At 40.6% G+C, this 17,524-nt stretch overlaps 1 protein-coding gene across 3 annotated transcripts in view; it reads right to left on the reverse strand.

Annotated features, from left to right (window-relative positions):
* NFYC (nuclear transcription factor Y subunit gamma) overlaps positions 1-17,524 on the reverse strand; it is a 63,395-nt gene that overhangs the window by 20,539 nt on the left and 25,332 nt on the right. For all 3 annotated transcript variants that reach the window (XM_030867771.3, XM_030867736.3, XM_030867753.3), the window contains exons 2-4: positions 9,672-9,784; positions 1,885-1,956; positions 350-463 (exon numbers count right to left, since the gene is read on the reverse strand). In XM_030867771.3, coding sequence (XP_030723631.1) covers positions 350-463; positions 1,885-1,956; positions 9,672-9,776 — 291 coding nt within the window. In that variant the 5' untranslated portion in view covers positions 9,777-9,784. The remainder of the gene's footprint in view (positions 1-349; positions 464-1,884; positions 1,957-9,671; positions 9,785-17,524) is intronic.

The raw sequence follows: 17,524 nt of genomic DNA on the forward strand, positions 1-17,524 counted from the left end.
TTCTTCCTGGGACTGTTCTCTTCTGGAGTCTCTCAAGGCTTCCAACCAGAAGTTGTTTAGATCTGGAAACAGATAAATACCACTTTAGCCTCTGTTTATAGTGAGAGCTCACCAAGTACAAAGTTCAGTCACTGAGCTGTGAAAAACAGGAGAGTTGGAAATTAAGATTCTTGGTGGGGAAATACAGACTATCTTGGCTATATGGTCTGCCTGCCTCCCAGCAGTAGAGGAAGATGCCAGTTAAACATATCAGCTTGACAGAGTGCTAAGGAAAAACAAAAACTTTGGTCCAAAGCCATGCAACAGAAGAAGGCAAAGGCAGCTCTTGCCTAATTTTCTACAATATTACCTGAAGAGTCCGGCGCTTGTTATCCTCTGTGTGGATCCAGGCTCGAAGAGTCAACTCAGTTATAAAAATCTGGGCCGCCTTGGCAAACAGCACAGGGGCTTCTGCACTGATCATCTGTAACAGACGTAGGCCCTCCCTGTCAATCACCAGCAAGTCATTCAAACCAATCAGTTCGTCCCTTACCTCATGTCCTACTCTTGGGCTATGGGGCAAGGGCTAGAAAACAAGATGGTGGTAGCCTTACAAGATTCCAAGGTAAAATAAATCCACGAGTAGGGACAAAGCAGGTAGCAGACAGAAGAAGGGAAGAGGGAAAAAGGATATTTATCTAGCACCTACCATGCACTTTCTTTCTCTCATAATAGCCTTTCAGAGAAACTAGGGTTTAGGAGAGATGAAGTGATTTGCCTATGTCCATAGAGCCAGTAAGTGGTAGGACTTAGGTTCTAATCCAAAGGGAGACAATGTGGAGAAAGATAATGAGTATGAGAGCCAACGGATTTAGGGAAAATCTCTGGCTTCCCATCCTTTTGGGCTTTATTTTTCACATAGTGAAAAGAAAAAGGATAACAACCTTCCAGGGTTGCTGTGGGAATCAAATGAGATAATATATATAAAAGCACCCAGCACAAGGCCTGGCACACAGTAAGTGCTCAAGTAATGCAAGCTGCCTTGCCAAGTCTGAATTCAAAGTTCAAACTCTTGGTCAAACAAAGCTCTGAACCCTTGGTGAGGTGCTCTATGCAGGATATAGCCACGGGAAGAGCTCTGGAGTTAAGGAAGTAGGAGGTGAGAATTGGGATCTTGGTTCTCCTACTCTGGGTGAGACACTTTTAACCTCTTTGTGTCTATTTCCATATCTATAGAATGGTGAAACTAACAATTCTTATCCTATCAAATCTCTCAGGGTTACCATGAGGAAGAAGTGAGCTAATAAAAGGGAAAACTGTGGTAAACTGTTAGCTTTCCACACAAATACAAGAGACTATCAATTTTGAGTGGAAAGAGAGACAGTTGCTCTTTTCCTGTGAGAACTGTAACAGGATGTGGACTCCTAGGAATACAGAAAAGGCCACCCCCAAGTAAATCCTCTCACAAGAATAAATCATGTGAAACAACTTACAGATTGAAAAGTTAGAACAAGTGCAATATCATTATCAAACATTTCTTAGAGCTCAGATCAACAAACTAGAGATTGCAATAAGATGCTAGGAAGACGTCACTGTCCTGTTGATGTGATGATACATGTTCACATTACATAGTGGAAAGAATCGGGCGATTCAAAAAGCAAATACTCAGCATCTTTTCAACATCTGGAAAACAGGATATCCCCAATTTTCAGAGAAGACCATACAACAATTAAAACTGTTCAATTTTAGCTCACATAACAATTTTAGAGAGAATCCAAATAAAAAAGCAACAGACAATATTATTTTCATTTTTGTTTAATTAGACTTTGAGCTCTAGAGAAATGAGCAATAATTTTCCCATCGTTTTACTTTCAATATGAATAATGAAAATGAATGTGAATTCACCTTCACATCTTCATCCAGTTTCATAATCTTCTTAATACGAGCCAGTGGGAGTTCCTGTACTCGGAAATCTTTCTGAAATGAGTAACAACAGGTACATAAATAGTAGGAATAATCAACAGGGTATGACAGGCAGCATGAAACACTCTGATTGGTTTAGTCCCTCCTTTCAGAAAATATGGCAGGAGAGGAAGTACAAATGAAATGAACAAAATACAAGCTCTAGAGGCAAAAAACTTCTTAACCAAGGCAGAGCTTCAAACAAAGGGTTTCAGGATGAACTTATGATGGCTTCTAATAGTGCCCTCATGAAAAGTGGCCCCAAACAATACCAGATTCTTTGCCAGCACGATATAGAGATGTATTATACGTGTCTTCCCCTCGCCCAAGAAAGTTTACCAGCTTGCATGCAGGTTAAAATGAGACTTTTGTCTTAGGGATTTTCCTCCAGTTCTTCCTTCTAATCAAGGAATGCAAGGGCAAGTGCCAGCAGCACCTGGCCATAGTGACTGTTCTCACCAGCCAGTGTGGCACTGCCTATTTCCTTTTTTTGTTTTTTTTTTTTGCGGTACGCGGGCCTCTCACTGTTGTGTCCTCTCCCGTTGCGGAGCACAGGCTCCGGACGCGCAGGCTCAGCGGCCACGGCTCACGGGCCCAGCCGCTCCGCGGCATGTGGGATCTTCCCGGACTGGGGCACGAACCCGTGTCCCCTGCATCGGCAGGTGGACTCTCAGCCACTGCGCCACCAGGGAAGCCCGGCACTGCCTATTTCTGACCTTTGCACTAATGTGACATCAGAAATTGGGGAGGAGCTCCTTTCCCATCACAGCAGCAAAGGCCTTGTCTCCAAAACCTGCTTGGGGATGGGGGTGGGAGTAGAAGAGTAGGGAAAAAGGGTGAGGGTGAATATATCAGCTGTCATTTAGGAATAGCCCTGTCAATTTTTTCTTAACAAACATGACTAAGCTGGGGAGAAACCATTTAACTTTACTGTGGATAGGATTTAGGAAAGGGATTTTCGATTAGCACTACTCAATTACTTGCAGTTTAAGCGCTTTTTCATTTTATTTTGATACTACTGGTATTTAAACACATGGCCAATGATGGATGCAATTCTAGAAATAAAAATCAATTTTGGGTTTCAGAGCTGCAATGAAGAGAAAGGTGCAAAGGCAGAGATTAGCTAAAATCAGCAAAATCCCTACTGGGACTAGGTGTCAAATGATTGATTCTATAAGTGGTCTGAAATGTGACTCAATATGCTCACCTGGGAATTTACATCATCACATTACGGAGGAAGGAGCTCTTATTTGAGATTTGGTATAATTAACATGCATTAGTGAACTTTCTTTTCCAAGACCAACAGAAAACCTCAACTATACATCAAAGAAGGCAGTGGGGCATTTTGGAAAAACATCACCAGCCTTTCCAGACTCTATTTTATGAATACAGAAGAGCAACTATTAGGATAAAATGTACACCGAGACATCTTACTTACTTACTTACTTACTTTATTTATTTGGCCATGCCGGGCGGCATGCAGGATCTTAGTTCCCCGACCAGGGACTGAACCCATGCCCCCTGCAGTGGAAGCATGGAGTCCTAATCACTGCACCGCCAGGGAAGTCCCAAGACATCTAATTACTCCACCCAAACCCAACAAGCTGCTTGGCTACCACTCACCTCTACAAATTTCCAACACTAATTTTTCATCCTTTCCTTTTCCAAATTAGGTATCAGCATTTTCCATAAGCCTCTAAAAACCTAACCCTGGAGTGGTAGAGGCTTAGAAGTCCAGTTTATTAAAGTTTCACCAAAAGGAGACAGCAGGACACATACTATTCTTATTTTTTCTCCTCCTCTTTCATTTATTACTTCATGCAACTCAACTAACAGCAAATGTATGATACCTACTACTATGCGGAAGATGCAAATATATTCTTACCTTTGAATAGCCAAATAGTTTAATTGTTAGAGACTAACACATGAGAACATTATAATCCCCTATCCTATACTAGAATGGGGGTGTAAAATCCCACACTGAAAGGAAAGAAATGACCAGCTGGCAATGGGAGGTGTGGGGCGCTGGAGTGAGCGAGAGGAACTGGCAAATGTTCCACAGAGGGGCTGAATCTCAATTATATCTAGGGATACTGCAAATCTGCTTGCTGGAAAAGTATGTTAATCAGACAGAAGAAACAGCATGCACAGAAGCACAGAGACAAAACCCTGGCCTATTTAAGTTTTCGATGTATGACCTTAGTACAGAGGGGAACAGTAGGAAAGGGAATGCTGGATTGGGGCCAGATTCTAAAGGGATTTTTAAAAAAACATTTAACTACAGAAATCAATCACTGGTCTTCTTTCTTGTGTGGCATATCACACAAAATGATGATGTTAAACAGAAATGCCAAAGAGAATACTAGGGATGATAATTCCTTTGGAAGGCCTCCCAGGATGATACACAAAGAACAAGATTATGACCACAAGATTTAGGTCTCTTGCAAGCGTGCTCTCATTTGGCTTGGTTATTTAATATAATTCCCACAAGACTGTTCTAAGATTACTTAACTAAAGCCCAAAGCTAATAAAAAGACCTCTTTCCCTAACTTGAAAGAATAAAATATTACTTTTAGAATTTCTATGAGACTATAATTAAAAGAAAAAACAAGAAAAGGTCAAGGATATCATCCCCACCTTGATGATGTGTAAAATGAGGCAGAAATTTACAAAAAGCTCTGCTCTAAGCCCCACCAACCTTTTCTTTTGTGAGAAACTTTCTCATGATCCCCAAACCTTGAGATCTTAAAGGATCTTCAGATGTGTGTGTGTGGCTCATTATCGCTGACAACAGCCCAGTTTTCTATAATCTCAGCCTAGCTTTCCAGTCACATGTAAGGGTTTACAACAAGCTTATTGGAGAGGGGAGCCCCTTCACTATCAGTAAATTGGCTTTCAAGTCAATGCTCCCCTTGTCACTGGAAACCATGCAACTGACATGAGTAACATTAAACTTCTTCTCCCGATGCTAATCCAAGTGGAAGAACAACTAACACATTTTACTCTTGGAAGTGACATCAGCATCGTAGAAGAGCAGATTCTCTCAGAACATTCTCATGCTCTTGACCACAACCAAAGAACTACACTTAAAAATGCTGCCAAGGGGGCTTCTCTGGTGGCGCAGTGGTTGAGAGTCCGCCTGCCGATGCAGGGGACACGGGTTCGTGCCCCGGTCCGGGAAGATCCCACATGCTGCAGAGCGGCTAGGCCTGTGAGCCATGGCTGCTGAGCCTGCGCGTCCAGAGCCTGTGCTCCGCAACGGGAGAGGCCAGAACAGTGAGAGGCCCACGTACCACAAAAAAAAAAAAAAAAAAAAACGCTGCCAACTGAAATTGCCGAATTTCAAGAAGTCTGAATTCACTCAATGAGAGCTGAAAGCCAAAGAAAAGTCAATGGGTCTCAGGCTGCACTAAAGAACATCCACAGTCTCAAACATGATGAGAAACCTTTTGCAGGCCTACCTAGTCAGGCACTCACTCCGGCAAAGTCAAGATTCTATCCTCTCGAAAGCAGTGATTCTCAACCTTGGCAACATGTTAGAATCACCTGGGGGAGCTTTTGAAAAACAAGATGTCTGCGCTTTACCCCAGACTAAGTGAATCAGGAACTCTAGGGAGTGGAGTCCTGGCATCACATTTTTTGAAAACTACCCTGGTGACTGTAATCCACAGTGAGGGTTAAGGACCACTGCTTTAAAGCCTTGTTGCTCCAAGTGAGGTCCCTAGACCAGCAATGGCATCATCTGGGAACTCAAAAGAAATGCAGAATCTCAGGCTCCAATCCAAACCTCCTAAATCAAAATCTGTATTTCAACATGACCCTTATGTTGTTCACATATAGACAATAAATTCTGAGAAGCACTGCTCTACAGGAAGAGCTCAAACAGCACAGGACCTATTTTTTAACAGTCCACCAACCTTTACCTCCAAGTTCTTATTTAAATGGTTATCTGATTTGATTGTAATGGTGGAAATGTCATCTTCCAATCTGGAGGCATTGAAGAATGAAAAGATATAATTGGCGATCAAAAGAAAGTGACCTAAGCATTAAATTACAGCTAACTGAAGGCTAAATGGGATGTACGGAAGGAGCTTAAAGGAGGATTAGATTTTTCTTTAAGATTCAGCATTACTGCCTCCCCATCTGCCCCCCAAAAGAGAAAAGTGAGCTTCTTCTTCCCCCCTTTCGAAGAGGTCTAGAAGGGTAAAATTCAATGCCAAGAAGTCTATTAATTATTGTTCCCAGAGTTCTGCTAAGCAGGAATACAGTATTCTACACAATCATCCTGGTGTATGATCATTTTGGTATGATTTTTAACCAACTTCAATTCCAGCTGAACACCATCTGGGTTTATGGACAATGCAGAGCTTTCAAGAATGAGGAGAGCCTGATGGCCAAGCTGAGATGAAAGACAAATTGCTTTTGCAGAACACAGACCAAAACGACTGGGGCCAATGTCTCCAATACATCATGAATTATATCATCTAGCAAACTTCAATTACTTGTTTTTGGAACATCTTTGTCCCAGTCATAGAGAGACCACAACACCTTATGAGTATTCTCATAAGTTTTATTTATGTTTGGATGGTTTGAACATATGGATTTTTTTAAAAATCTGGTAGATACTTTGAGATGTCAACCTAAGAGGCTCTGACATATCTGAGGAAGTCTGGTTGTAAGTGCTGTTGAGTTCAGGAAAGGCACAGACTAAACACTAAAACGTCAGCCACGTTACACAGGCAGAAGTGCAGTCAGAGAAGCAGATGCCTTCTTCGTGTGCCATAGGCAGAGGGAAAATAAAAGTTTTACAAAGGGACTTTATTGGATTGCATTCTCACTCCAACTTGGCACTATGTTGCTTCACACTAACTCTGAAGCGGAGGAATCTGATTCATTCAAATATTTAACGTGCACCTATTTTATGCCAAACATCATTCTAAGCATCTGATGTAAGAGATACGATGGTAGCAGTCTAGGAGTCTTTTCTCAGGGGTACACAGGAGGAAATTTTTAGTTAGCCATCAATAGGAGAATGATTGAAGAAGACTTTCCTCCTTGATCTTCTTTCTCCTTACTCATAAAACTTGAACTACAAGTGAATTCCTCAAAGTAACCCACTTTTTAAAAAAATAAATTTATTTATTTATTTATTTTTGGCTGCATTGGGTCTTCATTGCTGTATGCGGGCTTTCTCTAGTTGCGGCGAGTGGTGGAGGAGCTACTCTTCATTGTGGTGCATGGGCTTTTCATTGCGGTTGGCTTCACTTGTTGCAGAGCATGGGCTCTAAGTGCACGGGCTTCAGTAGCTGTGGCTTGCAGGCTCTAGAGCGCAGGCTCTAGTTGTGGCGCACAGGCTTATCTGCTCCACGGCATGTGGGATCTTCCCGGATCAGGGATCGAACCCATGTCCCCTGCATTGGCAGGTAGATTCTTAACCACTGCGCCACCAGGGAAGTCTCAAATCCATTTTTAACCTCTGAAGGACTAGCTGTCTAGCGACAAAAAGTTGGTCAACACCACGATCTGCTCTGATGTCAATCAAACTTGAAAATTAAACCAAGTAGGATAAAAATCAAAGCCCACATTCCTGTTCACTGCAGCATTATTCACTATAGGCAAGAAATGAAAGCAACCCAAATGCCCACTGACAGATGAATGGATAAACAAAGTGTGGTATGTACACATACACAGGAAGTATTATTCAGCCTGAATAAGGAAAGAAATCCTGTCACATGCTACAACATGGAGGAACCTTGAAAACATTATGCTAAGTGAAATAAGCCAGGCACAAAAAGACAAATACTGTATGGGTCCACTTATGTGAGGTACTTAGAGTGCTCATAGAAACAGAAAGTAGAATGGTGATTACCAAGGGCTGGGGAGAGGGAAAAGCGGGTGGTGGTTGTTTTATGGCTATAAAGTTTCAGTTCTGCAAGATGAAAAAGTCCTGGATATCTGTTTCACAACAATGTAAATACACTACTGAACTGTACATTTTTAAATGGTTAAGATGGTAAATTTCACTGTGTCGTTTTACCACAATTAAAAAAAAATCAAAGTCCAACAAAATACAGAAAAGCTAGGTGCTGAATCTGAACTTCCACAGTTTATGTGACCGCTCGCCTGATCCTGGATTTTTTCTGCGTTCAAGCTGGAGGACAGACTTGCTGCACTGGCCTAGTCCCACCATACCCCAGGAGGGCACTAGTTTTACACCAGGCTGATTCCAGCACTAAAACCTGATAAGCTTAACCATGAGATTATCCCCTCAAAACATGCACAAAATACCCCACTTTTGACTTTATAATTTCATTTTTTTCCTTCCTTCTGTTTTATATCTAAGATAGTACAGATAACTACCACCTTTAGACTGCAGAAGAGAAAGAATGATTTCTCAGTGGAAATCCACCTGTGAACACAGGCCACTCCGAGAAAGCTCAAGCCAAGTTCAACTGCTGAAAATCCCCCATACAAACAAACGTGACCCACAAGTACATTCAGAATATAAATTAGTTTCTCTACCCCTGAAGTCAAGTGGGCATTTATCACAGTAAGTTATTTTGTTTATTTTATTCATTCATTACCTGTTTATAGTCTGTCTCTCCCACCAGAATACATGTTCTGTGAGTGCAATGATTCCGTCTGTCTGGTTCACAATTGGATCCACAGTAACTAGCATAGCCATAGTAGGTGCATAAGTATTTGTCGAGTGAACAAATAAACTGACTACGTTATGTTAGAGGTTACGGACCAAAGCTCTAAGAAATTGCAACATGAGTTCTACATCAAGAAGGAATCCAGTGTTTGCTCTGCCAGGATGCTAATATTGATACCTTCAGGGCAGGAATGACACATCTAACACAGAGAGCTCCTTCAGCATTTGCTGAAATGACACCAAATGGAGCATTCTTCATTAAGGATATGACACCATACTCTGACTTTTATTGCTTCAGATTCATCACTGTGCCTGACTCAGTAACTGTTTAATAAATACTTATCAAATAAATGACTCTGGTTGTAATTACTACCTTGTAAGCCCCTCAAGAGCCAGGGTTTTATTTGATTCTTCTATGCCAGAGGTTCTCAACAGGGGATGATTTTGGCCCCCCAGGGAACATTTGCCAATGTCTAGCAAAATTTTTGGTTGTCACAACTGGAAGGGGAGTGCTACTGGCTGGCATCTACTGATTAAAGGCCAGAGATGCTGCTAAACACCGTACAATGCACAGAAGAGCCCCTCAAAACAAAGAATTATCTGGCCCAAAATGTCAGTAAGGCTGTTAAGTAACCCCAATCTAAGTGTATCTTTTGACACCTGGAAAGAGTGCCTGCTTACAATAGATTTGTTGTTGAATAAACTGCCCAATAGTTTTCACCAGGTCCTAGAAATTTGGCAGGGCCACTAATCAGGCTTAAGAAATGACCTACAGCTACTGGAGGAAAGTAAGCTCTGCTTTTCTGCATTCTCTAAAAGATCTGCCTCACATTAAAGTATCTCCAAGTCAAAGCATCCACTATACAACCACATGCCTAAAGAGAGGCACTAAGATATAAAAAAACCCTTGTAGTTACCTCACCTAAGGTAAATTATATTTTCATTTTCCTATCCAAAGGTCAGAAATGAACTATATTTTTAGAAATGTGCTTGAGATTAAAAACACTTTAGTCTAAGTTTTGGTTATTCATCTCAAAGCTTTTACACTCTTTAAAAGTTTCTCATTCTTCCTTACCACTGTTAAATTCCGGATTTCTTCCATGACACGAGGCCAGAAGGACTGTAGGCTTTGCTGGGCATCACTGCTGCTAGCACCACCAAATCCTCCTTCTGTGGACATTTTGACAACTAAGAACAAACACATACATGAGACACATTAGAAATAATAAAGTCAGACTTTCTGTCCAGGTTATTTATAGCTTTCCTTGTGGATGTTTTCACTAATTCATTCAATTTCTCAGCCTGAGAAAGTATACAAAATTGTGCTGAAGGGGTTTTTCACACCGGCTTAAGTCTTAGCCAAAAATAAGGAGGAAAGTTTTCCCTTCTATCCAGCTCATACCGCAGAGACTAACAAGGAGCTCCAAGCAGAAAATCTAAAATTGCTAGAAATCCAAACTCAAATCCTAATGTGAATCAAGGACTTTTAATGTCTTATTTTGCGGAGGGGAAAGAAAAAAAGGCACTTGGTTGTCCTAGTCTGGTCCATAATTTTCAATGCCATTCTCTCCAATGTTTTTCAAGTTCTATGTGGCTTCTCACACTCCATGCCACAGCCTACAGCACATACATTAAGGGTCCCCAGTGATTAATACTGTACAGAAATGTAAACCCAAAGTCTTAAAAAATAAGAGCCAAGTTTATTCTTTTGTTTTAGACACTGTGGTCCCACTTCTTTGGGGCTACTGATGATTATTATTCTTTCTAATCTCAAGCTAATCTGCCTCAAAGGACACAAAAACACTAAAGTCTAGGCCAGTAATTGAGTGGACGGCACAAAGTCTCCGAACTGAAATCACTTCCCAGTTCTTTCCTTACCTGAACCATGCTGTCAGGCACAAAGCCAAACAAAGCACACCACCAACTGGAAGCTTTAAAGATGGTTGAAAAACATTGAAGAATTATATTTAGGACAGAGAAAAGAGAGTCAGAACTTGCAATCAATTGCTTTGTGATGGGGGAGGGAAGATGAATAAGCATCTCCACATCAGCTATAAATATAGATAACACTGTAATGTCTTAAAAGATTTACAGGGGGGAAGTAAAAAACTCCAGATGGCTTAAATGCTTATCTGACAAATACTTACACCCAAGAAACAGTTTAATTGAACACAAAGAGCAAGAAACTTAGTGATGTCCTAAGAATTTCTATTCTGGGAAACTATCTGAAAAGGTTTGACAGGCCAGTGACAGGATGCTGGTGGACAGCTATGTAAGTCATTAAGAACTAATTCTGAAGGGCTGAAAGAAACGCACCAAAGCCAGGGGTCACATGACCAAATTGCTACTTTCCAGGCTTCATGTGGATGCATGCTGGGCACATCATTCTCCATCAGCAGAATGGAATGAAGGCTGATAAATCTAGGTTTAGACTGTGAGGATGTTTGATTCACTCTTAAATGTTTGCCTGGGACTGTCCTAGAGGTCTCTAATTTTTTTTTTTCCCTTTTTCTTCTAAAGGAAATGATGAGAGGAAAGAAATGAAAGGAAAACAAGAGTACAATCTTCAAAGCAGATTTCACTCTGGTGTAATGACATTAGTGGCTGATGATGTAATGGGAAAAGGTTTGGAGCCAATTTCTGGTGCTGGAGGCCTACAAGCAGCTCTATACATCAACAGGAACTCTAAGTGTTAGGAAGCAATATGATCTTGGAGTTTCTGGAGGGAATTAAAGCGAAGAATGTTGAATCACGGTTGGAAATGACTAGATAAAATCTTGAGTCCTAAATAACCAAGTAAGATCCTCTCAACTCAGCTCCCATGACATTTGCACTTATCACCATATGCACATGGCCTATACACTATTCTCTTAGATGTACTGAGAACAAAGAAACCAAGGTAATCTACAGAAATTTATTTACTTTTATTAATAGATTCTTACGAGGTACTCATGACAATGATGAGAGTGAGACTCTAACCTTTTTAAATGGGGCAAATAAAATCTTTCTAGAAATGAAAATAATTATCAAAAAAACTTTAAAAAGAATCTAAACTTTCATTGTAGGGACCCCTGTACATGCCTGATCTTAGCAGAATCTGCCACGAAAACTGCTATGGTCAAAGGAGGAAGATGCACAATTGCCAGTGTATCTCTGTATAACTTGCTAATGATGAGTAGGTTTAGTTTGAGTGCAAAGGCCCGTGAGATTTAGAAAGTTGGTAACCAGTTTTGATTGTCCTCTGATCTCTTCCCACAAACATTACCAAGGTACACAATTCAAGAAGCATTTTTAAAACCATCTGTGCACAGTCTGCTTTTAAATCTTGAATTGCCCCAACTAAGGATGTGCTGGTGCAATCAGCTCCCAAACATCTGTGCAGTCAATAGATTATGAATGAATCTTTGGCTGGCTCAGAGCCACACTGTCAGAGTGGGGGTTGGCTACAGAACAGAAGTTAACAAATTATCTGGAACTGATAAATGTATTAAAGGTTAAGTGTTTAACTTGAGAGACCTGTCTGAATTAGAAAATCATAAATGGATAATGGCAAAAAAAATTCAAGTCAGTAATAATGTCCTTTACATTTTACTGCATCACAGAAGTTTAAAACTGGGGGGAAAAAGGCATTAAGAACCACCCAGGCCACCTCCTCTAAAAGATGCTTACAGCCCTACTTCAAGCTCTGCCCAGCTCCCTCACTCCCACCCTAAGGAGTCATTTAGCTTAAACATGAGCTCCTCCCGCTATACTTCTAAGAAACCGGCTCACTGGTAAGGCATTCGTTTCCATCCATCCATCCAGCTCTCACTGTTCTTTACACTAAGTTGAATTTACGAACAAAGGATCATTTCAGCTTTCGATTTAGAGTTACAACTTTTATGCTTTTTCCATTGAGAAACCTCTTTTCATAAATTCCTGACTCCAAAAAAACAAAGGTACTATACTTTCATCAGGGACAGAAGATCCTCTCATGAGGAAGAAGAGAAAATGGCTTGGAGCATGTTTTCTAGCATCTCTGCACAGAGATGATTTGTAGCTAATTATCTTAATATCTCTTGGGGGACTTCCCTGGTGGTCCAGTGATAAAAGAATCCGCCTTACAATGCAGAGGATGCAGGTTCAATCCCTGGTCAGGGAACTAAGATCCCACATGCTGCAGGGCAACTAAGCCCGTGCGCCACAAATACTGAGCTCGCGCTCCTCAACTAGAGCCTGCGTGCAGCAAACTACAGAGCTCACGCACCACAACTGCAGAGCCCACACACCCTGGAGCCTGCGTGCCACAACTAGAGAAGACAAAATCCGCACGCCACAATTAGAGAGAAGCCCGGGCACCAAGACGAAAGATACCGCATGCTTCAACGAAGATCCTGCGTGCTGCAACTAAGACCCGACACAGCCAAAAATAAAATAAAAATAAATAAATAATAAATAAATCTTAAAAATCTCTTGGAAGAACATAAATTGTTGCTATAAATTCCTAGAAAGTGAGTATTTTTATTCAAAAGGCTTTCCCCAAAGCAGATCCAGTCTTCACATGGGGCTTTAAAAATTCGATCAAATCTCACGCAACAGATCTTATGAAAACAAGTTGGTGTTCTCAATATTTTCTGACTGTGGCAAAACTTAACATTAAAATAATAAAACCTAATCATAAACAAATTTTGCTCACCAAACAAGTTAAAAAATATAAAGTAAAAAAATAAATAAATAAAAAAATAAAGTAACCTTAGTTAATTTTATCACTTATTTTAATAATTAATACATAAATTGCAACTGAATTGATTTTGCTACAGAAGTAGCCTACTTACAACATCTACAACCTATGGCAAATATGCCAGGTTCATCTTCTAGAGTGATAAGAAAGGTATGTATTTAAAAGTAAGAAAGAGATTTATATTCCAGGATCCTTTTTATTCCATGTTAAATTGCTATCGCTATCATGAGATAAAGCTATTTATATATAGTAAGACCAAGCCACATTAGCTTAGATGACTCTTATGAAAAATGCATAATAGAATTTCCCAGATTTAGTTCATAATTAATATTAGATTTATTACTCATGTTCATTAATTAGATTATAAACACTTGAATAAGACTGCCTGTTTAACTATTTAATAAAGACTTAAGGACCAGATGAAATATTGAATGTTTGTTGCTATAAGAAATCTCAACTCCCATTATCTCTTAATTTATCTGGTTTTAAAAAGTTTGCTTTCCAAAACTAAAATGGGAAGAATCAAAGTCCACCAAGAAAAGGCCACTTCTGCAATGCTCAAATCGACGGCCACCTCTCCACAAGTGTTCTCTAAATAACCCCAAGTGATCACTCCTTCCTGTAAACCTGCAGAGCCCTTAATCTGTACTTCTTCCTGCCCTCACCACGTTACCTTGTATGATCATTATTTATGTATTTCTTACCATATTTCCCCTTCTGATTTATAAGCTTGTGGGTAGAACCTGAGTATGATTTATCTCTGGATTCCCTCACAGCACCTAGCTCAAACCCTGATAAATAATTACTTCTGAATGAAGGAGCAAGAGAGTTGTTGCATATGGCCTTTCTGAGAAAAGAGGCCTCTTGGAAAGCCTGGCCCTGAAATAAGATTTATTGGGACTGCAAACTATCCTAGGAGTTTCAAAATAAACGAGGTTCTCTCTGGGCCTTGAAAGTATAAGTAGGACTACAATCAGAAATCCACATGACTTGCCGAAGTGAATTTAAGATAAAAGGGCATGGGACTTCCCTGGTGGTCCAGTGGTTAAGTCTCTGTGCTCCCCATGCAGGGGGCCTGGATTTGATCCCTGGTCAGGGAACTAGATTCCGCATGCCGCAACTAAAGATCTGGCGTGCCGCAACTAAGACCCAGCTCAGTCAAATAAATAAATAAATATATATATATTTTTTAAAAAGATAAAAGGGCATGATAGGAAGGGTACACACACACACACCACACACACACGCACACACACACACGTCCTGGAAGTTGCAAGGCAGACTGCAAGGCTAGAAACATGGGTGCATACCATTCCCAAGCGTAAACCTTTTGAAAGTCAGAATCTTCTCAGAAAGGTGACCAGGACAGATTAGCAAAGTTTGAAAAATTAATGACAATAGGTAAGTAGGAGAAGAAGGGGCAGGGGGGAGACCTGTGTTTGGCCACTGCCAGGAGGATAAGGAGAAAATCATGGAGGAAATGGGACGATTCAATCAAATTGGGATGATTCAATCATATCACTCAGGGGTAGACAATCGTCATTCTAATATCTGGTTACTCTTTATCATTCTTGAAGAAAGAGACCTAAGGAGTTTTCAAAATATCCCAGAAGCAGAGTGCTCCTCCTTTAAGACTCCCTTGGAAGTCTTTTAAGCTCTTTCTTTCGACCAGTTACCATTCTCACCAAATCCTCCCTTAGTAATATGCTAGACATGGAAGAGGATGTATCAAAATAACCAACCTCATAAAATACAAAGAAACATAAGGTTTTACTACAATATTCCCTAGTTTCTAAAACTCTGCACCTTTAGGTTTCGGCTCTCTATTTCTTGGCATGTACCTCACTCTCTCTACAAAAATCCTTTACATTATAATATGCCTAAACCCACAACACAGCTCTGTGAAACAACTAAAACCAAATAGATATTGTTGGGAGATAATACCTAAATCCCTATCATCACAACAACTATTCAAGGAAAAAGGACCACAGAAATTTCCCCTAAAATGAAGCCCAATCCTTGCCCATTGCTGCTTCCTATTAAAACACTAGACCTGCCCCATCCCAGGCAGTCAAATTTTACCTAAAAATAATGCTCTCATTGTCAAATGCAAGCAAATATCTCTTGGCCCAGTTGTGACTGAAAAACAAATCTAAACACTGGTACCATCTTTCACCTTAATGCACCACCACCCCAATCCAACTTGCAGCCTTTAGGCCTTTCAGGCTGAGAATGTCCCCAATCATTCCTATGTGTCTCCAACTTAACACATATCAAGCATCTCCCTATGTTCAAAGTAAATTAACTTCTTCACTTGCCTTTTTGACTTGCATTTTGATCATGTTTTCCTGTCATTAGATGACATGCTTTTTATTTTGCCCAATTAGCAGCACTATCACCTGCATTTTATGTTCCAGTACTGCTCAGGTATTTATTAACATTAGTTCCAGGCTTCTTTATTTGAATTGGCTAAAACTGTTGGGATGTTATATTTCAAATGGGGAATGAAAGATAAAGAAAGAATATTAATATGAATGAATAAGAAGAAAGGGGGTAAGATTTAAGCTAACTTGTGCTTGTTATTTTAGATATTCTTCCAAACTACAAAGAAAAGTGAAAACTAAATTTGAGAACTAAAATTTCTGAAACAATTCCTCTGGACTTCCCTGGTGGCTCAGTGGTTAAGAATCCACCTGACAATGCAGGGGACACGGGTTTGATCCCTAGTCCAGGAAGATCCCACATGCCGCGGAGCAACTAAGCCCATGCGCCACAACTACTGAGCCTGCGCTCTAGAGCCCACGTGCCACAACTACTGAAGCCCACACGCCTAGAGCCCGTGCTCCACAACAAGAAGCCACCGCAACGAGAAGCCCACGCACCGCGAAGAAGCGCAGCCCCCGCTCCATGCAACTAGAGAAAGCCCGCGCGCAGCAACAAGGACCCAACGCAGCCAAAAATAAATAAATAAATTTAAATAAATAAATTTAAAACAAAACAATTCCACCAACATCAAGCTGGTTCTCATGTTTATATAGATGGACATAAGGACCATTATCAATCACAATGGCTAAAAAAGCATTTCAAGCCTTAAGGAGGCATATGTTCTCCACAATAAAACCAACCTTACATTGACAATTTCAGGAGAAAAATAACAATGTTCTGGAAATAAAAAGACCTATGTTTGTGAACTGGCCTGCTGCCTACAAGCTGGTGGCCTTGGGCCAGTCACTTCACTAAGCCATTCCAGAAGCAATGTGTACTGAACACATACTCCAAAGGCCGAAGGGGTGGTCTGGTATGGAAAGCCTACATTTCACTGCTTGAAGATGTAATAAATGAATGAATACAAGGGAAGGCAGGGTGACTAGAGAGAAAAGAGGGTTCAACAGTCCTTTCTTTTCTTTTTTTAAACTTTTTGGCCGTGCCACACGGCATGCGGGATCTTAGTTCCTCAACCAGGGATTGAACCTGTGCCCCCTGCAGTGGAAGCACTTGAGTCTCAACTACTGGACTGCCAGGGAAGTCCCTCAACAGTCTTTATTTAAGCTCATCTAAGGTTTCTACTGAAGCAAGAAAGCACTAAGCCTAGTGCCAGAAACCTTACTACTTAAATTCTAAACATAACTGGGTTCCAGATGGCCATACTTACTGGCAGGTTATTACACAGTATCCCACTACTCTAAGAATGAATAATGTAGATCCCTTTCCCCAATCCCAAACAATGCCAAGTTCAGTGTTTGAGGGTGTGTCTGTCTTGAGCTCCAAAAGGTTAAGTATGAAGCCCCTTTTCAAACTGCCTACAGGAGAAATCATGCTTTCCAAAAGACTATGGGCTGGAAGTGGCTGCATACTACTCTCCCTAAAGATCTGCTCACAAAGATACATTTTCAAATTGGCAGCAGAGATACTCTTCCTTCAAAAACAAAACATGTTTCTCCTTGCTGTCTACTACAACACCATCTTTCAAACAAGGGCTAGATCATAATATAGTTATAGTGTATCTGGGAAAAAAAGGAAGGCAGAGCAACTGGTATAAGCAATGAAACTTAACAGGAAGGCGTGACCAGAACATTTAAAAACCTGTTCCTGTGGAATAGAAATGGTATGTGAACATCTTACTTCACATAGTTTCTTCCTCATGCCTTTACTGATATTCAGCTTACATGACATGTATGTCTATACACTGGCATATATGACAGCAACAA

This window comes from Globicephala melas, chromosome 1 (genome assembly GCF_963455315.2).
Source record: "Globicephala melas chromosome 1, mGloMel1.2, whole genome shotgun sequence".
Lineage (NCBI taxonomy): Eukaryota > Metazoa > Chordata > Mammalia > Artiodactyla > Delphinidae > Globicephala > Globicephala melas.